Below are 23,403 nucleotides of genomic sequence, written 5' to 3'. Positions count from 1 at the left end.
CATACAATTGGATACGTAGCTTCCTCCAAAGCAGACCAATCCAGCTCCATGGCAAGGCACCGGGATGGAGTCCGAAGACCTATTACTTGGATAGGGGAGTGCCCCAGGGCTCCATCCTCGGACCTATGCTATTCAATCTGGCCATGCCACGTGTGGCAGAAAGTCTTGAGCGAGACACTTCAGCCCGTTTTACTATTTACGCCGACGATATAACAATATGGACGGAAGCGGCGGATTATTCCGACATACAGAGCATGCAAACTGAGCTGCAAGCAGCGATCCTGAGCCTTAGCAACACTTTAGATAACCTCGGACTGCAACTCTCGCCAGAGAAGACAGAATTGATCAGCGTAGACGGAAAGAAAGCAACCAATGTAAACAAGCAGATCACTTTACACATCGGCCAAAGCGATATTACTTCGGGCAATGGACAAATTAGGATTCTTGGAGCACAGATTGCTAGCTGCAACAGCCCCCAGCTATGGATTCGCACACTAAAGCAAAAATGGAGACCGCTGTTGCACATGGTTAGACGAATATCGAGCAAGTATGGCGGAGCGCGTCAGAAAGCGTGCCAAACGCTTGCAAAAGCGGTCGCGGTTGGAAGGATTCTTTACGGGGCACCCTTGTACGAATTATCTGAACGGGACCTCGGCGACATCGAAAAGTTACACAGGGCCACCCTCCGTACGATCACTGGGCTACCAAAGCACACGAGGAACGAGGACCTGCTCAAGCTCGTAGCGATTCCACCCATACGGGACATAATCAGTGAAGCACGAATTCGAATGCGATCCCGGTTGGAAAACACGACCCAAGGAAAACAGATCATGGCATGGGATAAACAAGTCCATGCGAAGCCAGAGCCCGCGGAAGCGACCATAACGCCACCATGGGAAGCACCACTGGGCATACGGAGGCAACAGCGCCCTATCGCCAGACGAAACGCGGAAGCTAGAAAAATATTTGAAAAGAGATTGGGATTAAGCACGCCGCAGCACACCACTGACATCTACACGGACGCTGCAATCACAAACGACATAGCAAGCATGGCCTGGGTTAGCACATCTGCACCCCAACACAATGGCTATCACACATGTCAGCTTCCTGGGGGTGCAACCTTGCACGCTGAGCTCTTAGCTATATGGGGAGCGGTCAACACCATTCCCATTGACATGGGAGACATTGTAGAGCAGAGTGTGTGAAATAATTATCGGATCCTTACTGATTCGTACGAAGCAGTGGCCGAATTAACGGGGCCTACGACAGATGATGCGGTGGCCAACGACACTAGAAAAAAGCTAAAGAGAATACAGGACAATGGGACAAATGTTGAAATCCTATGGACACCGGGGCACACCGGCACGGATGGGGGAAACGCAGCCGCTCACGCAGCTGCCGCGCAAGCGGGTGGGCTTGATTACGCGTACAGCTCCCCACACTCCATTTCCTCGCCAAACCCCGTGGACCAAAATCCATACCTAAAGATATTGGCTGCAGGCTCTCCTAGCAGAGCACTGATGCATTACATTCGTACTAAAATAAAAGCAGACAGTAAACGGAGATTATTAGAAGCTACACCAGTACATTTGTTTGACGACAAGGGCGGGCTTACCCGCACGGAAGAGGTTTTCTTGAATAAGGTTATGGCCAACGCTGCATACACACCACACATACTTGAGAAATGGCACCAACCCAGACAAGCTACGATTGCGAAGACTTACACCCGATGTACACATTGCCAGGAGTCATGCAGAGCAGACTTGCAACACCTCATTTGGAGCTGTGCAGCTTTTTCACAAGGGAGATCCAACATTCAGCATCTACTACACGGAGACATTAGAACACTAGGAATTACAATACAAACTAACCCTGAAACACAGAAAGCCATTGCGACATATGGCAGACAAAGTGGCCTGTTTCGAGTAGTGTAGAGGGGGTCGATCAGCCCATGTGAGAGCGGCGGAACTGAACATGCACCTGAGCCTGCATAAAGCGGAAGATCCCAGACTGAGATGAAGAAGTGTTTCAGCCAACAGTCTGAATACCCACATTCCCTTCCCTCCTAATCCCCATCAGCGGCCTAGAGCCGTCCCCTTCCTTAAAATAAAGGCTTTATTCATTCATTCTTTGTTTAGAAGTGATAAACTACTCAATATTCAAAGCCCCCCCCTTTCCCCCCTCTTTTTTGCCAAATGCAGTAGAACCTCATTCATGTGTTTAGGGGGAAAACATAGTAACCAAACATTCGTGCAATCAAAGTCACTAAAAAATTTGGCTGACACATCTGTAGTTGACATCTACGTAATTTGAAGCGTTGCACGATGTGCTGCAAGCTTGAGTGGTCCAAGAGGGGCATTGACGTTTTTGCAACTTCAGCAAGCTTACGTTTGCACTCCTCAAATTTGGCTTGGGTCAGCAGCTTCTTGGGGGCGTGGCATTTTGGCGGGAAGTTTTGACATGCCAATTCGGTGCAAATCGTTGCGGACAAAAAGCCGACATGTGTCGAGCTGGTGGAGCTCCCGTGACCCAATACGCACGTCGTCATTTCCCATTGAGTAGTGTTTTGAAATCAAACTGTTGAGCGACACCAGAAATACGAAGGCTACGATGCAGCCAGAGCAAAACATGACGTTCACTTTGGGAATGGCAACCTTGGGTTATCGCCTATTAAAAGCTTGCAGTACACTTAAAGTGGCACTACGCCCCACGTGCTGTAAAGCAGATTGATGAATAAGCTGATCACAGTGAGTGGTGATAACTGAATGCAGTGCGTGAGGACCTGGGATGATATTTGCTGGTACTACCAGAATAAGAAACAGTGTGTGCCAGCATTTTCACTTGAGACGGGCAGGCTAGTATTCTGGGGAAGTTGCTGCACAAGTGGCTACTGTTCTCAATTGCACACGTCTCGCATCTTGTTTACATGAGATCTAGCAGCCAGAAAATGGATCATACGATCGCAGTTTGGTGATGTATTAAACGTTGGTGCCAAAAGCTTGTTTTCTGAGTACCTGTTAACGCTAAAAAAAAGAAGCGTAACTGTATTGGGTCATTTTTTGGGTTCTCAATTGGGAAGTTGGCGCCGGGAAATTTTGCATAACAGTATTATATCAACGAGTTTCTACTGCAGTAATATTCATATCCAATTAGAAAATTTTGCTATTCGCACACCCCTAATTAAAAAGAATGTTTACTGGTTGTTCGTGACAGTGTTTTCTTTTAAACTGTCAGGCATTATGGTACTTCATGCTTGAGAATGTATTGTCTGGGCCTTAAAAGTCCTTGTAAACCATTTAATTTTTTCTGCAAAACTGCTACAAGTCCTAGTGCTGGTTCAAGCTTTTCTTTCTCAGACTTCTAGGCAGTACCTGCAGAGTCCTCGTGATTGGTCGGTGACTGTATCTATGAGTTAATTAGCACTGAAGAGCAAGTTGCAAGTACACTTTCATATAGAACTTCAGGTGACCACACCACTGTAGGGCAAACTTCAAATATATAGTTTTTTGCAATGGAGCTGTCTTTTATAGCATTAAACTTATGTTTAGTAAGCAGGTAAGATGTAGGCTTAGGGTATTTGGGTTTAATGTATTGCATTTTGGTGCAGGTGGGTAAATATCTGTCTCTTTAATTATACTCTGCTACATTGAATGGACTTGCATTCTGGTGAGAATGGGCAAAGATCTGGCTCTTTAATTACACTCTGCCACATTGAATGGACTTGTGCTCTTTGTAGTTTGAAACATGCCTTTTTGCAGGAACGAGAGCTGAAAGCATTCAGAGAAAGCTTGAAAAATGAAGCAAAGCTCTTGAAACAGGAAGTTGAGCTCATGCCAAAGGAAAAGCGAAAGGACATGTTTAGGGTTCGAAAAGAAAAAATGGATTTGGATCAAGCCGAAAAGGTAACTATAAGTTTATTGTGCTTGGTACTGACTGTATGTGGCCAGTATCCTAACCCTTGCCCTCTCCATGTGTAGGAGAGGCTTTTTGTGGAGAAACTGAATGAGCAGCATGAATTGTCTATGAAGCGGCTGAGTGACAGCCATCGAGAGAAGATTGCTCTTCTTGAGAAACAGTTCCTACAGCAAAAGCAGCAACTACTACGAGGTTAGTGATCCTCTCTAACTTTTACTGGTTGTGATAAAATAACATACGAAGTGCATCATTGCCTACGGTTTCTTGCATTCAGCATCCAGATTGGATGAATCGCCCTGATTTGGCATTGGTATTTAGACTTCATTGGCTTTCTTTTAGAGTGGTCTTCTTTGACTTCACATTCTCTAAATGTTTAGCAGTACAAACCACATGTAAATTGGCAATTTGCAGCATTCATTGAGCAGCAATGTAAATCACTGTGTTGTATTAATGGTTGTTACCTGTGCCTGAACTATATGCACTCAACAGGCAACCATCTGGATGGGCAAAAGGTCTTAATAAAAATGAAATCTGACCTCTATGCTCTCTCTGCAAGAACACTCGCCCCACTGCATTTTCTCAATCCCATGCTTGCCATGCACTCACCTTAGTAGAGATGCAAATGTGTGTGCTGAAGTTTTGTCACTGCAGTGCCCCCCCCCCCAAATATCTATCGCTCTTTTTGTGTTTGCACCATGTCTGCCCTGTGTGCCATCTCATGGTTTTTAAACAGTGGCATCTGCTTTAAAGTACACATCAATACAAAATTGAGCTGCTAGGAGGCTCGGATGTGTTGGTGAAAGAAATGAAATGAAGCCAAGTTGGATTGATGTGTCCTAGCTGTTCGCCATATTTTAGGCTGCCATTACAATTTATATTGACTGAGGTGGTAGGGCTGCTTTACTGGTTGTAAAGTAACTGCTGAGCTGACTATGACTAATGAGTGCTCATGCTCATTTTAAGGGTAATGATTTCTCTTCTATTTTCACTGAAGTGCTTGCTTACTTTTTGCCTTCATACGTTAGTCAGCATTCTCGTATCCCAGATTATGTGCACGCCATATTATGGCTTACATCAAGGTGGGGGGCTTGGCACTTTAGAAAAGTGAGGGAATTTCGACCTTGTGTCCCTTTTCAGCAAAACTACACTTTGGCCTTTTGGTATAAAAGCCCAGAGTCGAATTATGGGGTTTTACATGCCAAAACCACTTTCTGATTATGAGGCACGCCGTAGTGGAGGACTCCGGAAATTTCGACCACCTGGGATTCTTTAATGTGCACCTAAATCTAAATACGCGGGTGTTTTCGCATTTCGCCCCCATCGAAATGCGGCTGCCGTGGCCGGGATTCGATCCCGCGACCTCGTGCTCAGCAGCCCAACACCATAGCCACTGAGCAACCACGGCGGGTCCAGAGTCCCTCCTACCAGTTACGATATGCTAGGCACATGATGTGACACAGCATGCAATCAGGCATGCAGCTCACAAAAAAAACAAAAAACAGTTAAATGGGTACCAGCAACGTTGCAGACCATGATACCAAATGCCACAACGCCAGTAATCACAAACATACATGCATAAATTGGACCACTGACACTTGATTCACCATTCTGGATGGGCTTGTTGGATAATTTTGCAAGAGAACAAGGTATGGACAAGCACTTAACACGTCTTGGGCACCATCATAAAGTAGGTACAGTGAAACCTCGTTAAACCGTAGTTGGCCGGAGCTCGGAAAAAGTACGTACTAAATGGTAGTACTGCTTAACCGAAATAGCATGAGATCGCCCACTTACCTGTCAAAAATGGAACTTGTAGAGAGTGTGATGAAAGGGGAAAAAAACATGCAGTATTTGTTTACTTCGCGCGACAAACATGTTATTTTTGTTTGATGCCGTGGCGGCCTAGCAGCGACGACAGCGGCCTCAAACTTGCTGAAGCTGTGAGCCAACTTTTCAGCGAGCGCCCTCTTCTTGGCAAAAACTCGCATGGTAAATTCCTCGTTGGTGTTGCATAATCTCCGTGCACAGCCACGGTAGCCTTGCAGAAGTCGCGGGGCGCCTTTTCAGTGCAGGGTGCTGTTCTCGTCGCGACGATTGCATTCATGAGGCTAACGTAACACGCAGCTTCTGCCACTGTCGGGCCTGAATCGCCCGTTCTGTAGCTTTCCGTGTCATCCTTATCACTGTCTCTAGGCGACACTTTGGCGATAACAGAGGCAACAATGGCGAAAAGTCTGGCCTTGTAGCCGACATCTCTTCACGGTCGCAGCAGCGCTGCCGAGCAACTTCGCATTCCAAATGCCACACACCGTAGTCAACAGTAGACCCATGTCACATGCCAGCGCCGACTTTTCACGTCGCGTTTGGTAGCACGAACAATGTCTAATTTTTCTTCTATGCTAAGCACCCGGCGCCTTTTTTATCAGAGTTTCAGCATGACGCGAGCTCACGCTTGCACGACGCCACAATGCTCTCTGGCACGGCGCCGAAATGATGTTGATGTGGCTTCACGCGCAAATGCACAGGGCACTTGGAGGCTATTGTACTGATCTCTGAGACTCATTGTTCTGCCGGGCCGCCCGATGGAGATGACGCACCACCATGTTTGCGCGACGAAAAGTGGAAACACTACGTGTTAACCTATACGTACGCAATAAGCTGGTACGGTTTATGCGGATACAAAACGCATTGTGTTCAATGGCTGCTGAGTTGGGGATATGACTTTACTACTTTTAAAATCAAAATACTGTTTAAGTGGGTACGGTTTAATGAGGTTTTACTGTACCCCTTTTCAAGCACTAAAACGTTAACATGGCTAATTTATTCCCCGTGCATGTTTGTATTGGGATCGTCTTCCTCTCTGTGTTGTCGCCATTAGAGATATTAATGCATTTAGACATGCTGCTACAATCCTGGTTTGTCAATAACTACATCTGTTCCATCATTCCTATAATGGTTGTCAATTCTCTTTGTATAGTTTTTGTTATTGCCGCTATTGTATTAACGTACTCACTCCCCTATCTAATGTCCTAGGGCCTTCAGGGTAATTGAATAAATAAATAGTCTTGCCTAATAATCGATCCATGGTGTTTGCAAAACTTTTGGAAGGTGCTAAACCTGCTTTTTCCAGCTAAGGTGTCACTGTATGATATATTGGTGGAAAGTTAAATGTGCTCTGACCAATACTAGATTTTGCAATGACAAAATTCACCGGCGATTATGATACTCCCTAATACGAAATTTTAGCGTAGCTCTATACGTGTTTTCATTTCACAATATATTGGCTGGCACAGACAATGTGGCACGACTGCCTCACTAATTGGGAGATCGCGAGGGGCAGTGCGTGAGCGATGCGTGGGCTTGATTCACAGCAGCCGCCACAGATAGACCTCCCAGACAATGCTCGCTACTATGATGCCATCTTGTAGCCATGGTCACCGCAGAGCCTGTCTTGCGCAGCACTACGCTTTTCTTCTCATGCTTTCACTGTACCCTCCTCCTCCACTTTCCTCCTCATGCTGCCTTCGCTATCACTATCTTTCATTCCCCGCTGCGCTCCGCGTTAACTCTTTCGTCCTTTGCTGAGCTCGTTCGCTAGGTTATGAGGGATGCCAACGCTCGCCACAGGAATGGGCACCTAAGAGCTGCACTATAAAAAGAAATTGTGCCTTTTGTTGCTTTTGTGTTTTTTAAGAAAGCACCTCCCTTGGCTCAAGAGTGGTGAGCACCGGAACGGCCTTGAATCAGCGCATGCTTCCTTCACCCCATCCCTTTGGTCACTAACTACTGGCATGCGACAGGTGTCGCTTCCGCACTGTGCTCTGTGCCGTGACTTTATTCGGACGCCCTGGAAAGCGCCGTTTTGCCTCAAGTATTCTTGCTCCATGATCCCTCACAGGTGAAAATGAATCACAGGTGAAAATGAATCACAGGTGAAATGAAAGGAATGTGAAAAATAAATAGTTGAAGTAATAGAATTGAGCAAGTGTGAAAAACTAGAAATATTGGTTGGTTGCCTAGTAACTTGACTCTCCACTCGGTTGCTATGGTGTTCTGCTGCCAAGCGCAAGGTTGAAGGTTTAATTCCCAGCCACTGTGACGGCATTCCAGTGGGGGCGGCATGCAGAAACGCTTGTTACTTAGACTTGGGTGCACATTAAAGAACCCTAGGTGATCAAAAAAATAATTTGGAGCCCCCCACTATGATGTCCCTGATAGCCCTCTCAGCAGTTTCAAGACACTAAACCCCACTTATTTAATTTTTGCTTTAATGTGATTCTTCAGAGACCACTGTTGACTAGTGCCAGAAATAGTGATATGCAATAGACTTCTTGGAAAATTTCATGGAAATACAACAATCCTGGGAAAATAAGGGAACATGAAAATGATAGTGTGGTAGATGTTATGCCGATGTGTGTTGTTCTAAAAGCACATGACTGGTTTGTAGCACGGTGCTGTGGAACAGTGTAAAAGTTCCTTTGTTCATTTGTGTTCAAAGCCTAGTTTTCAGCTGCTGTAGTTATTCTCCCATTACCAGTTACTCCAGTTACAATTCCAGTTACTCTCCCATCATGGTGCCTCAGCGCAAAGTTGCGGCCAGACTTGTGATTGCATTTTAATGCTGCCAAAATGTAAAATGTGTACTAAGATGTTATTGCATGTTGAAAGCACCTAGGGCGTGGCTGAAATAAATAGATTTGCAAACCAAAGCTCAGCCATGATGGAGCTTAGAAATAGAATTAGGTCTATAATTTATCATTTTTCATGTTGTCCTTTTGGTGATCTACCTGTGCATTTACCTCATTTTCCCAGTCCTCCTATAATCCTAATATAGGGCTGATGTATGAATAATAAGCTTGTGTAATAATCAATCTTTTGGTTTGAAGCAAACTCAAAGTGAATAGTAATTAGTGCATAATAACTTTAAAGTGAATAGTTCGAATAGTTGTGGAGTTTGCATTAAACCTTGATATACGTGCTAGGTGTTGACAAATCTTGAAAAAAAAAAGAAGTAATGGTTCTTGCAAAGAAGAAAACAGATTCATCTCTGGAATCAGTTTATTTTTAGAGTGCTGTTATTCAAATATTATTGTGTCAAAAATAAAAAACATGAAAAATTTGCCTACAGGCTTCTGCTCACTGTTGTTCTTCAGTCTACTTGAAGTTTCGTGATGGTCGAGGCCGTGGGGAACATTTCGCATTAGCCCATCACCTATCATCGTGATGCTTTGACTCACTGACGGATCCATCCCATGTCTTTGTATGCTTGACTGCGCAGCTCTGGCAGTTTAGGCAGTGTTGCACAAATTCAGCTTGGTGCTTTCTGTCTATATGCGAGCTCAACCTGTTCTGCCCTGTAAGTACACAGATGAACTTGGTAGGCACACTCACTGCTTCTGCAGCCCTCAGTCTAGCCTGTGTGCATGATATTAGACCTGATCAAAGATGAGTGGCAAACTTCTGCAACAGTTTGCCACCCACCACCACACCTGGCTTGGCTGTTAGGCTGACCAGTGCTGCTTCACCAGGTGTCAACAACCAAAGTCACAGTTTAGTGTCCAGTCAATGCAACTCTATTCGCAGCAGCTGGGCAGCTCTTGGGAAGCAAAGGAACCGTGTCGCCAGTGAAATGAAAAGCGTGTGGGACAACCTGAATGGTGTCTTCTTCATGGGTACCATTTTTAACGACATCGTGCATGGGAATAATGTCCCGAAAAATTGAGCCAGACACACATATTATGGCGTCCAAAACTTCCGTCGTCATTGTGCATTGGTTCAATGCAGAAGATGGTGGTACCTGGGGATCGGTGTTCGAATAATGGAGCAGGTGCAAAAATAAGCCAGCTTATTCGTCTTTGGCTTGTTTTGGCTATGAGTCATGTGATGCACTTTGCTCACTGAAGGTATAGCTGTGGAATTTGCATATTAATAATAATAATAAGGTATTAAAGTATTAATTTAAGGTATCTTAAATAAATAAATAATAATAATAATAATAATAATACTTTATTGATGTCTTGAGAATAATACAGCGCAAGAATCGGGCCTGCCAAAGCCGCAGTGGGCTGGAACGGCAGTGCCTGGCAGACAGCGACAGAGCCATCAGTAACACGTTACTAGTTTGTAGACAACAGTGAAGAAAAAACACACACACACACATGACAGGCTTCCGATCATGAGTTAATGAGTCTAAGAGCCTTTCTGAGACCATATTTCGTCTTCACATCTTGTGTGCTTTGGGGAAGTAAATTAAGCATTGCTGGGACATAATAGTTGTGGAGTGTTCGATCGTATCTCGTCTTACAGAGGGGTGTAACATAAAGATTCTTGGTCTCAGGCAACGAACAGGCACATAAGAAATTTTATACTGGCTTATCCAAAAATACTTTACGACAACAGTTTCTAGCAGCAAAGAATTGAAATCGGGTAAGGACAAAGTTTTTAACACATCAGATTTGGGGGAGCCATCATATGCAACATGCTTCAGAATACCACAAAGGACGGAATTGACCCGGTTTACAAAATGCTGAGTGCCATGACCAAATGTAGGTATCCCATACCGGATTACACTGTAGCATAAGGCATGTACTACAAGCTTTCGGACAGGCAATGGCATGTAAAATTTAATATTATACGAAACACTGGACACTGCCCAAATTGTCTGTTTTTAAATTTATGTTCATTTATTTTGAATACTTTGAAAAGTTTGAATATTGAAATTTGAGCCAAAGCAGATATCAAATAGCATAACATTTGCACAAGCCTAATAAATAAATAAATAAATAGGCAACTTATTTAGAGCCCTTTACAATATTGAAAGGTAACTTGTATAATGCCCATCCTCCTATGTACCTGCAAGGCTTGCTTGTACTTTAAGTGCAGCCTCTGGGTGCAGCCATCCACATGTGGAATGATCTTCCCAATGATATTGCCTCTGATAATAACCTGGATATGTTTCATCACAAGCTTGAGGTAGATTTTTTGCAATAGCGCTGTATCATGGGTTAGTCGTCCAAGTTCATAATTTATTTTGTGATGTATTGCATTTTCTTCTTCACTTGCACTCAAACGCTCTTTTAGTGCTTATTTCGCAAATGTATTTTGTTGTGTTGCTTTCTTTATTATTATTTTTTTACTTGCATTGGAACCTTGTTTTGTACTTTGCAATTTACTTGTTGCGTTACGTTTCGATGTTCACTTGCTTAGTAACCCTGTTCCATACTAGTTTGCTTGTACTTTCATTGTAATAACTAAACCCCCTTACTCAATGCCCTTCGGGCCTGTAAGGTATCTTAAATAAATAAATACATCAATTAGCATGTTCTACTGAAACGTCCTGCATGATAACTATCTGTGTTGCAGCACGGGAGGCAGCCCTTTGGGAGCTTGAAGAAAGGCACTTGCATGAGAAGCACCAGTTGGCTAAGAAGCAACTCAAGGATGGCTTCTTCCTCCAGCGGCATCAAATGCTCATCCGGCATGAAAAAGAGCTAGAGCAGGTCAAACGGCTCAACTTACGGCGTGAGGATGAGCTGCTGAAGCGCCAAGCCCTTGAGCGCCGTCAGCTGCCCAAGCGCATTCGCTCCGAGATGAAGACACGTGAGCTCATGTTCAAAGAAAGCCTTCGCATCAGCCTGCACGGTGGCCCTGACTCTCCAGATGAGGACAAAGACAGACTGCGCAAGGTACTTAATTTATTGGACAGTGTCCATGGCTTCCTGGTACTGCAAAGATTGATGAAAACAGGGTAGATAAGTTTTTTTCCTCCTGAATACATAGAAACGGAAAATGTTTCTTATGCCACTGCACTTCAACCTTGCCCTTAAAAAAGGAGGCCCCCTGATACAGATTTTTTACTGATAGACAATTTTCATGACGAGTTTCACTGTGCCACTACTGCTGCAAAGCATGCCATAAGCAGTAGCCCTTAGCAGGCTGAAGCGCAGCTATGGAAAGAAGCATTTTCTGTTCATACCATGACAAATAAGCACTCAAGATCAAAAGGCAGGGAGGTTTGGGTAAAAACATTGTACTACAATAGTGTTGTGGCTGTAAAGGCACACCCCCCAACTTCCCCCTAAGATTTGCTCGAAAAAACAACAGCATTCTTTTTGGCATTCACCTCAAAGTTGCCTTCAGCCCAAGTACAGGAAGATAGCCACAAGAACCACTGCCATTAGGCACCCGCAGGGTCGCTGCGCCATGTACTCTTAATGTGGTGAAATCGGTTTACTTTTATCAATTATATAGGTATATATGGTGCTATCGAGGTTCATCACAGACCCGAGGGCTGTCTGCTTTACCATGCAGCAACAGGAGTTTTCAGCATTGCTGTAAAGAAAACTGTACACATTGATTGCTTTATTTGTTTTGTCACAGGATATTAACAGGAAGAGGAAGGAAAAGCCATTCAGTGATGGTAAAACGGGTCCTTCACACTTTTTATGAACAATGATGGTAGCTGAAAGGCACAACACAATATCACAGTTCTCTATTGCTTTGAGGTCCATGTTGTTTTGAAGAATGATCTAGGCACAGAAAAAGCAGAAAGCCCTCATTTATACAACCAAGAGCTGCTAAATTTAGTACACTTAAATACAACACTGCCTTGTTTATACTACGTTGTGTTGACTAGATAGCAATTAGTATCAAAATAAGGAATGCTCCTCATTTGTTTTTCCTCACACATCTTTTTCTGCATTTTTCTTGTTTCAATCTTCTTCTCTGAACAAATATTTGCCGTCTTCATAAAGAGAGAATATTTACAACTAAGACACTACTTTTGTAATATTCTGTATTGACAAGTAGCTCACTATAATTATCTTGAACTTTTTAAATAACTGGTTGGTTGATGCCAAAACTGGTGTGTTGTCTGTCAGTGTCAATATCTTCTGCGTTCTTAATAATTCTGTCAAATTAGTTTCTGTAGCTGTTGTGCAAACCAATTAACAGTTGTTAAGGTAAGGACTAAATACTATTTTGTACATATTACATTCATACCTGCCAACTTATCCGAATTTTCCGTAAAATGTACGACCTTCTAGCAGTCTTACGATTTTACAACTCTTGCTTGAAACTTTACGGAAAATGTTTTATTTGTGGAAAAATGAAAGTGAAAATGTAGTAAAACTACACCCTGGTACCTTGTGCCGCCACGAAGGGGCAATACGTATGTGTAGTATCATTATCAGCAGCTGCAAGGTTGTAGTGACTTCTGTCGTCTACTAGGGGGGCCACGAATCCATATCCAAAGCTCGATAGTGCTGATAGCGCCTCTGCAAACCTGTTTCCATGCTGTTGCCTTTGTTCGCACGGGCGCGCAGGTTTGGACTTCAGTCAGCTTCAGTCACTGCAGTGTTGGCCTCACCTTTTGTGTGACTAGCTGCCGCATCGGACGCAGTGCGACTCCGGCCTGTAGCGGCTTCGCAGTGCAATGGCGGGCTCAAAGCCTCAACAATACTTCGAAGTGTTTTTGAAATCGTACACGGCAGAATTTCCGGGCTTCGTGCCATCGAAGAAAGGGGAGAAGTTCGGATTCTGCACCACGCGTGCCTGTGATATGAACATCTTGCATGGCAGCAAGTCTGACATCAATGTCCACATCACTTCGAAGAAGCATCAGGGATACGTGCAAGCCGCGGACAGCCAGCCAAGCCTAGCAAGTTTTGTACAGAGCAACAGCGAGCTCGGTGTGATTCGTGCACAATGCCTCTTCACGGTGTTTTTAGTTAACAAACATCCCGCTGAGTGTCAGCAATCATGCCGGACCGCTTTTCCGGTAGATGTTCCCCAAGTGCAAAGAAGCGAAACGCTACGCCTGTGGATGAACAAAGACAACGTCAATTGTTCGGGAAATGGCCGCCAGCATGGAGACTCCTTTGCTGGATGCCCTAAAGCAGCAAGTATTTTCGATCGCTGTGGATGACAGTAACAATAGAGATACGCAGCTTTACCCTATTTTTACGACATATTTCGTTAAAGAAATGAGTATGTCGAAAGCCGCGTTCTTTGCCTCGGAACAATCCAAGGGAAAGTGATGGGTCACAAGATTGCAAATCTGGTTCTGGACGGGATGAAGTCTCGGAATTTGCCTGTTGGAGACCTGTTGGCTATGTGTTCGGACAATGCCAATGTCATGATCGGCAAGAAAAACTGTGTTTCTACTGTATTGAGACAGGCTCAGCCAGGTCTGATAGGGGTTGGTTGCCCATGCCATCTCATCAACTTGGCCGCCTGTCAAGAGTGACAAGCGCCAACAAAGAAGGAAGACGAGGAAGAAGGAGTGAAGCGAGCGTGTGGAGCTGCCATCTTGGAGAAGAGGCGCGCGCAGAGAAGGACATGATGACCAGGGCGCAGCATTCCAGGAGAAGACGGCCAGAGATCGCCTCTCTCGGTCCTGCCCCAGTTCCTAGGCGACACATCGACGTCCCGCCCGAGTACCAGGCTCGGCGAGCAGATGTCCGACGTCCTCGGAACTACCGCTGGCCTGGACCTACCTGCCAGGACACGTCAGCATTGGCGCCACTGAGCGTAGACGCGCGGAGGCTGGCTACATCCAGTCACCGTCCCGTCTAGAGAACTAAGCTAGGCCGGCGCGCACCGGGAATGCCAGCTGGCACAAGCCGCGCTCTGCCGGAGCGCGACAGCTCCTCAGCGACTGTGCGTTCGTCACGTCGGCCGGGGCATCGGTGACGCCGGACACTAACAACGACTGACGATGACCAGATTACAACGATGGACCACAGACCGGGGAACGCCGATACCCGCGTCGAACAGAACCGGTACTGTAAGCGCCCCTACTACAGCGAATAGACGCACAGACGTTAGTAAACGCGGTAGTGCGAGCGTAAAGCTTAGCAAGGGAGGACGCATTCCGTGTGCAATGAGTGTCAAACGTTACCGTGTGTTACTGTTGTTAAAAGTCCATATTGAATGAATGTTGTGTGTGCTGCACCTTGTGTTCGTGTGTTCCTTCCGCTCAAGCAAGCGTACCAGGCGTTAACGTATGCGTGACACCGCCCAAAAAGGAGCTTCATGTCTTCCTGTAAAGGTTGATGAGGCTTTGGTTGACTCTCTCTCTCTCTCTCTCTCTCTTTTTTTTTTTTTTTTTTTTTTTTTTTTTTTTTTTTTAGCTAGAGAAAAGCTTGAAACGGAAAGATCGTAGTGTTCCAAAAAATGCACGGCGCCGAGGTCAGAAAGATGTTGAAGAGGCTGCTCGACCAGTGGACACCACTGTTCACCTTATTTTTTAAAATCTAAAACAAAGCAGTGCAATAAGCAGAGCTTGTTTCTGGATTCGCCAAATTCTGAAGACTTCCTCACAAACCCCCAAGAACCTTGCACTGACCCGAAAGTCTGCTGCACATCTTCACAAGACTGCTGCAGGCCTCGGGGAAAGAAGCACCGACGGTGATGAACTCTTGCTAAAGAGGAAAGGAGCTCATTCTGGACCTCAAGCAAGAAAACTGGAACTTCTTACCAAGGATTCTGGAGAAGCCAGCCACGTTACCCGTTAGGAGCACCTGTCTTATTTTTTGTCATCGGAGCTAAACAGGGCATGCTGTCTTTTTCTCCAAAATGTTATACCACTTTTTGAGAAGGCAAACTGCCTTCAGGCACAGGCTCCTCAGATTTATGTACTGAGGGGCCTCTTGAACCGCTTTTTCGAGGATCTCCCGACTACATTTGTGAGCCCGGGTGTTGTCAGTGCATGTCATTCATTGCTGGAAGTTGACTATGGTGCTGCAAAGAACCAGAAAGGTGATGAAGACATAGTCATTGGCAGCACAACCTACTCTGTGGTTGAGACATTGAGCTGCATTAAGAGAGAGCAGTTCTCTGCTGTATGTCTGTACTTAACGGCATGCGATTACATTCGCCACAAATTCCCGCTAGAAGATGTCAATCTCAAGATGGCTGAAGTTGCTTAAGTGCAAGCTCTGGAAACTGCTTCATTCAACAGCATACATCATTTTATTATGGCGTTCCCTTCTATCCTACCCCAGCAGAGTGGCGAATCAAAAGAAGCAATCGACGAACTTGAAGTCTAGTTTGCCAACTTGCAAGCATATCAGGTTCCAGCCAACATACTGAATGAGCCAAGGTGCGCCATGCAGTGGTCACAATTAGGAAGTGTTCAAAGTGTCGACAGATTGTTCAGGTTCCACAGAATTTCAATGGGTATGCTGGGTATCCTCTCCATTCCCCAAAGCAGTGCTGAATCTGAGAGAATATTCTGCATTGGGAACATAACTCGAACAGAGTTTCACTCATCTGAACCCTCGAAAGTCTGCTGATGGTCAAAGGGCACCAGAGTGGTACTTGCTTTGAGCAAACCTACATGGTGAAGTTTCTAAAGCAGGCAAAGTCGGCAACAGCAAAATCATTGCAAAAATAAATTGTGCCCCTGTGGAGCTTTCGCTCTTTACTCTTCGAAACACAGATTTCACTTGCGGTTGTGAAAAAGTGAGTAAGCTTGTCGCAAAAAGTAAATCCCTTACAAAAAAAAGAAAGAAAAAGCCGCCGCCCACCTTCCTCTCGCTGCGACAGTTTTACAAATTTCCAAATCTTCAGATTGGCAGGTATGCATATTAGTAACTTCACTGGCTTCAGGATGACGTACCAGATGCAGTTTAAAATTGTAGTTACATGACTTAGCTTCATTAGAATATTATTAACATGGTAATCCTTTTGCAAAGAATCAGAGGAATTAATGCCAAGTACTTTCGCTGACTTCAATATCTTTACATTTGAACATCTAAATTCAATATCACTCTGAAAAGAAACTTGTTTACCCTTGGAGTGAAAAACTATGGCTTTCATTTTAGTAGCATGTCATTAATATTTAAGTTAAAGAATAAAGGGCCAAGAATGCTTTCCTTGCAGTAAACCTGAAATTATTTTCCTATCTGATACTAAATTGTTTCTAAAAACAAACTACCATCTATGTTACAGAGAGCTTTCAAGTAACTTGACTATAAGTCCACAATTATCGTAATTCGACATGGTGTATATAAACAAAAGCTTGAGTGAAATCAAACAATATTCCTACCGCACTATATTTTTTTTTAAACTGTTGTAATATGTATATACTCTTTTTGATCAAGGAGGGGCAAGTTCAGTGGAGCTATTCTTTTGAAAACCATATTGTGATTGTGTTGTGACATATTTGCTATAAAAACAGAATTTTAAAAAAATTTCAGTACCTTTGGAAAAATATGGGACGAATACAGTAGAACCTCGTTGATACAATCCCATTTCGCACGATTTCCAGGTGCCAACATTCATGATCAAGAACACAATGACCCAATACAGTTGCACATCTTTATTGCTGGCTAACACATCCCCAAAAAAACACAAATCTTTTGGCACGAACGTTTCGTACATCACCAAACTTTTATCATATGATACGTTTTCCAGCCACTAGATCCCGTGTAAACGAAAGGTGCAAGGTGTGCACAATTAGGAACACTAACCGCCCGCCACTGCAGCTTACTCAGCCACTGGTGTACTGTGAAAACATTCTCTTGTACCAGCAAATCTCCTTGTAGGTTGTCGAATGCCGCATTCACAGCTGTCGTCGCCAGCACTATCACAATAAGCATCTTCATTTATCTGTATGACAGTGCGTATGGCATAGGGCTGTAGAAAGCATACTACGTGCTTTTAATAGGCAATAACTCAAACATGCCGCCATTCCCTGCTGCAGGCGGCAGCAAGTGAGCGTCATGTTTTGATCTGGCAGCATCGTATTCTGGCGTCACCCACCAGCTTGATTTTCCCTAAACAATAAACAATAAAGTGCAGTCTCGGGCTGCTCAAGCCCCACCAGCCCGACAAACATCGGTCAGCAATTCTCGCTGAGTAGGCACGTCAAACTTTCCTGCCAAATGGCCCTGCCCCAGGGAATTGCTGACCCAGGCCGAATTCGAAAAGCGTGATCGTAAGCTTGCCCAGCCATAAAAACGACAATGTGCATCTCTGGTCGCTCGAGCTTCACCAGCTCAGTTCGCACGCTTCCCATTACATAGATGTCAACTACAGTTGAGTCTGCCAAATGATTTTTAAACATACGATTTCGGGTTGTGCCTTTTCTCGGTTAGAATTTCTCAAATGTAAAATTAAAGTGGCTGTGGTATCTCTCTAAGTATTTTCCAAGATATTTACATAAGCAGCCTATACTCCTTGATTACGTAATGTCTATATGACTGCATTACAGGAGTACAGGCCGCTTAAGTAAATATCTTGGAAAATACCTACAGAGATTCCACAGCTACCTTAATTCTACACAAGAAAAGTAGAAAGGGGTCAGACAAGGAGACACAATCTCTCTAATGCCATTCACTGCGTGCTTGAGAGACGTATTCAAGCTATTAAACTGGGAAGGCTTAACAGTAAGGATCAATGGTGAATATCTCGGCAACCTTCGGTTTGCAGATGACATTGTCCTGTTCAGCAACACTGGAGACGAGTTACAACAAATGATTCAGGACCTTAACAGAGAGAGTGTAAGAGAGGGGTTGAAGATTAATATTCAGAAGATTCAGAAAGATAATCATGAATAGCAGGGCAAGGGAACAAGAGTTCAGGATCGCCAGTCAGCCTCTAGAGTCTGTGAAGGAGTACGCTTACCTAGGTCAATTACTTACAGGGAACCCTGATCATGGGAAGGAAATTCACAGAAGGATACAAATGAGTTGGAGTGCATACGGCAGACATGGTCAGCTCCCGACTGGAAGCTTACCATTATCATTGAAAAGGAAGGTGTACAATCATTGCATTTTACCGGTGCTGACATATGGGGCAGAAACTTGGAAACTGACGATATGAGCTTGAGGACAAGTTTAGGACCGCGCAAAGAGCAATGGAACAAAGAATGTCAGGCCTAACGCTAAGAGACTGAGAGAGAGTAGTTTAGATAAGAGAGAAAATGGGTATAACTGATATTCTAATTCACATTAAGAGAAAAAAATGGAGCTGGGCAGCTCATGTAATGCGCAGGCTAGATAACCGTTGGACCATTATAGTTACAGAATGTGTGCCAAGAGAAGGGAAGCGCAGTAGAGGACAGCAGAAGACCAGATGGAGTGGCGAAATTAGGAAATTTGCGGGTGCTTTTTGGAATCGGCTGGCGCAGGACAGGGGTAATTGGAGATCGCAGGGAGAGGCCTTCGTCCTGCAGTGGACATAAAATAGGCTGCTGCTGCTGTGAATGATGGCGGTGGTGGTGGTGGTGGTGTTCTCTCGGTTAGTGTGTTTCTTCTCTCCACCCACTGTGGTTGCCTAGTGGCTACTGTGTTTGACTGCTAAGCGCAAGATCGCGGGATCGAATCCCGGCCACGGCGTCCGCATTTCGATGGGGGCGAAATGCGAAGACACCCATGTGCTTAGATTTAGGTGCACATTAAAGAACCCTAGGTGGTCCAAATTTCTGGAGTCCCCCACTACAGCATGCCTCATAATCAGATTGTGGTTTTGGCATGCAAAACCCTATAGTTTAATTTTTACGTTTCTTCTCCAATTTTTTTTTTCTAACATGTGAACGAGATTCTTCTTTCTACTGGTTGATAGTCTGCAATATTATGTTTGTCTCCTTTCTTAAGGGGAGAGCTATTACTTGCATCATTTGTATTTTAGAAAGGAAAATACTAGTCACAATACAGATATTGAATGTACAGACTTATCAATAATGTATATAACTGGTTTTATTTGCATGCCATCGGCATTACAGCTGCGACTGTTGCAAAAGCCCATGGTGCTTCTACTTTATATAAGTGAGCCTAACATTTTGAAAATGCTCTTTATGGGCCTACAAAGACATCTGAAAGCAAAAAACTTCATTGACCTATAAGAATATTCTTCCTAGTGGACATCTAGAAAAATGTATATACAAGGTCATCTTTATCAATATACCCAAAAAGGCACCCATCTCTTTATTCATTGTGCCTAGCCAAGCATTTAATTTTGCAAACAAGTTGTGTTTTGTCCAGAAAAATTTCTACTTCAATGCCAAACACTACATCAAAAGTATTCAGTTGTGTGAGCGTCATTGAAAGATTCAAAGATGCTGAGGCTAAGTCAAGGATTTCCTTTTTCCCCAGGGCCCACTCCTTTCGTTACTGTCAAAGCACTTCATGTCAGCTGGGGCACTGCTATTCGGCACCTTTGTCGTGCAGTCCAGCCAGCTAGACATCCTAGTGGTTTGACGTGCCGTGGTGGAATGTTTCTGATAAATACTGCATTCTGTATTTAGAGTTTTGCAGCTCTAATAGTGCGTACATACTTTCTGTGTGTGGTGGTGCTGCTGCCTAAACATGGTTGCTTCCTTGCAGTGGTCTAGCAGGCTCTTTCGGAAATTTAATTCAGCCTCCCAGCTGAACCTTGTAGGACCTTCGTGTAAGAGCTCTCTCTAAAAATACAGCAATTAAAAAAAAGTACAAGAGCATTTAGAGTTAAAACTTCCTTTTATACTTTAGCTCACAGTGCTGCCTGAAAACAAAGTACATAAAAAAACCTCCAGCCTTTGTGATTTCTGTAGACTAATGCAGAATTTTCTGGTGCCATCAGTTCCAGGAAGCAGAAAAGAAGCGATACAAGGCTGAGCACCAACGCCAGGAACTCAAGCATAGGCGCCAGCTTGAAGAGCTGAAAGCTGCTGCTGATGCGACCATCAAGGAGCTAGAACAGCTGCAGGTGGGCACTTCAGAATTCATTTTTGCCGCTGATGCTAACTTGTGCAATACCTGTCTTCTTATGACACAGTTGTGGGGAAACTATTTGCTTTGTCTATACAGTGCCAGTTTAATTGCATTTATCATTATAGCATAATAGTTGCACAAAACAATTGTCATAGTAAAATAATTAACTAAGTAATTGATTGGATAAAAATTAAAGACAATGACGGGCAACACAATTGGTTAGTGATTCTGAAACATGCACACCGGAAGCGCTGGTTTATGCCAGAGACTGTTTTTGTTGTTTTTTTCTGTGTGCTTCCATGTGCACTTAAACCCTGTTGACATTTTTTCAAAGAGGAAAATGTAACAGCCATCTGTGCTTCTGAAGGCAGTAAAACCTTGATATATTGAACAGCGCGGTGATCGCGAAATAGTTTGATATAGGCAGCTTCTATATATAAAATCACTTAAAAAACGCGTAAAGAACTTGTACAAATCAATCAACGAACCAATCGTGGCGCAGTGAATACTCACTGGAAGCTTCACACAAGGTATTTATTTCTTCGGCTGAAAGTAGTGCAGTGGTGTAGCTTGTTTCTTATTGGCAGTCACCTGCTTAACCATGGCGTCCTCAATGTAGTCTAAACGATCCAGAAGCAATAGGCCGGTGCCTTCTATAGCGCCGCAGTAGTGGCGAGGAGGGCAGCTGGCGCCGTGGAAGCTGACATAAATACCTCGGATCCGGCCGAACGAGTTGATTGTGCTTAAGCCAAGAATTACCATGTATCTCCACGCTGTGTTCGGCTCAGGCAGGATCGGTACTACAGTGCAAGGCCTCACGGGCAGTACTGCGAGCACCAGTGTCTCCGTGTGGCCGGTATGGAATCAGAATATCGTTGTCATGGGTGTGAAGACAGAAACCTTGGCTTCGAAGCTCATCGGGGACGTCACGCTGACAACCGGGGACCGGCAAATGCTGTTTCACGGACATTTAAAATCTGCTGGAGAAACCTGCAAAGGCGTAGTCAACGTTGCAGCCAACGAAACTTCGGAATCCCTTCGGCGCAAGCTCGAATGGATTGATGGCGAAATCCTGTACATGCAGAAACTAGGAACATCTAACGTCGCCATGGTGACTTTCAAGGGACGATGCGTTCCAAGATTCAGTCACTACTGTTCAGAAAACGTGCCAGTGCACTACTATAAGAAGACAATTCCGGCATGCTACCAGTGGGGTACGGTTGGCCACTGACCAGGTGCATGCCCCAACCCTGACAATCAGCGTTGCATTCACTGCAGTGCAACAGTGGACATCACCCTGGACGGCCCAGCGGAGCACAACTGCCAACCAAAATGTCTCATTTGTGGAGAAAACCACTTGACTGGCTCTGCGGAGTTTGTGGGAAAATTCAGGAAGGCGTGGAAGCCCGCTCCACACCAGCTGAAACAAGGACAACTGGGACAACACAAGCAAGGAGGACCCCCAACATCTCCCAAGACTGGCGTAAAGAAATCACAGGGTCCTAAAGCAAAGCAAAACTGGACAGCCCAAACCAAGCAATGTACAGGCTAAGCCGAGGCCGAACCCGCCTAACTTCCAGGCCAGGGATTTCCCCCCATTGGTAAGCCTGCAGCAAAAGGTGAGCAGGTGGTAAGGGGTCCCCTCTCAGTCTCCCATTACCACCTCCCCCTCCCCTTCCAAAATCGAAATTAGTAAACAGCTAGAAATCATGCAAAAATGGATTGCCACTCTAGAACGCGAAAACCAGGCGCTGAAAGCAACGCAGGCTCCACTACAAACGGAGCCGGAGTCTATGCAGGCCTCGACCATCTCAGACGAGGAGCAGGAGCCTGGGTCGGACCTATCAGGCTATACTAGCGTTTCGCAAACCGTAGTGGCCACCTCGAAGGAGACAGAAACATGTCTTAGCAGGCTGGAAACAAAATTTGAGGAACAGAACAACACGATATTGGAGAAAGCAAACTCACGGTGGAACACATTACAGTGGAACCCCGTTCATACGTTTTTCACCAGACCGGGAAAAAACGCGTAACAGCCGGGAAAACGCAACAGTGAGGAAAGCTCCGAAAATGAATGAAAAAAAGTGCAGCTTCAACTATAGACAATTTATTTCCACAGAGTGCGCTTAGGACCTAAAAAAAAGTCCAGAATTGTGGCTTGCCGTTTCTTTCGCTCGCTAGAAATCGCCACACGTTTCTCAATAGCCTGGAACGCCGCATTGCTGTCAGCGTCGCTGTGAGGTGCGACGTACCTGCGGAGGAGATCCAGAGCCGCGACGGCTTTTCCAAAGCTACGATTTGGTAACTCCCCGGCATCATGCGGCTCGTGCATCGCAGTCTGTGACTTCACTCGCGACCGAGATCCCAACGATCTCGGCGATGCTCTGACACTCTGACGTCATGACGACAACATCCACGGCGACGTAGTCGTCGTATGTGACCGCCATTTTGGCTTTTGGCGAGTTTTGGCCGGGCTTGGCTATAGAGCTGGCTGCAAGAAGCCGCACGCCAATTCGATGGCGGCCTCTCGAACTGGCGTGCGGCTTCTTGCAGCCAGTTCCATAGCCAAGCCCGGCCAAAACTCGTCAAAAGCCAAAATGGCGGTTGGAGCGCGTTGCCTAATTTAGCCCAGGCGGGTTCGAGGGGCTAAGTTGCGACGTATCATGCGGGAACATTTTCACAGCTACGACGTAACAGCGGGGTTCCTTATACATTGGATCCTATAGAAGCTATGCCGGGACCGGACGAAAACGACGTAGCAGCCAGGAAAACACAGCAGTGAGGAACGTAA

General features: G+C 44.9%; 1 protein-coding gene across 2 annotated transcripts in view; it reads left to right on the top strand.

Moving 5' to 3' along the window:
* Slik (Sterile20-like kinase) overlaps positions 1 to 23,403 on the top strand; it is a 121,363-nt gene that overhangs the window by 63,116 nt on the left and 34,844 nt on the right. For both annotated transcript variants that reach the window (XM_075677379.1, XM_075677380.1), the window contains exons 16-19: positions 3,759 to 3,902; positions 3,978 to 4,107; positions 11,278 to 11,600; positions 20,482 to 20,607. In XM_075677379.1, coding sequence (XP_075533494.1) covers positions 3,759 to 3,902; positions 3,978 to 4,107; positions 11,278 to 11,600; positions 20,482 to 20,607 — 723 coding nt within the window. The remainder of the gene's footprint in view (positions 1 to 3,758; positions 3,903 to 3,977; positions 4,108 to 11,277; positions 11,601 to 20,481; positions 20,608 to 23,403) is intronic.

Source organism: Dermacentor variabilis, unplaced genomic scaffold (genome assembly GCF_050947875.1).
Source record: "Dermacentor variabilis isolate Ectoservices unplaced genomic scaffold, ASM5094787v1 scaffold_12, whole genome shotgun sequence".
Lineage (NCBI taxonomy): Eukaryota > Metazoa > Arthropoda > Arachnida > Ixodida > Ixodidae > Dermacentor > Dermacentor variabilis.
This window is presented reverse-complemented; position numbering and strand designations above follow the sequence as displayed.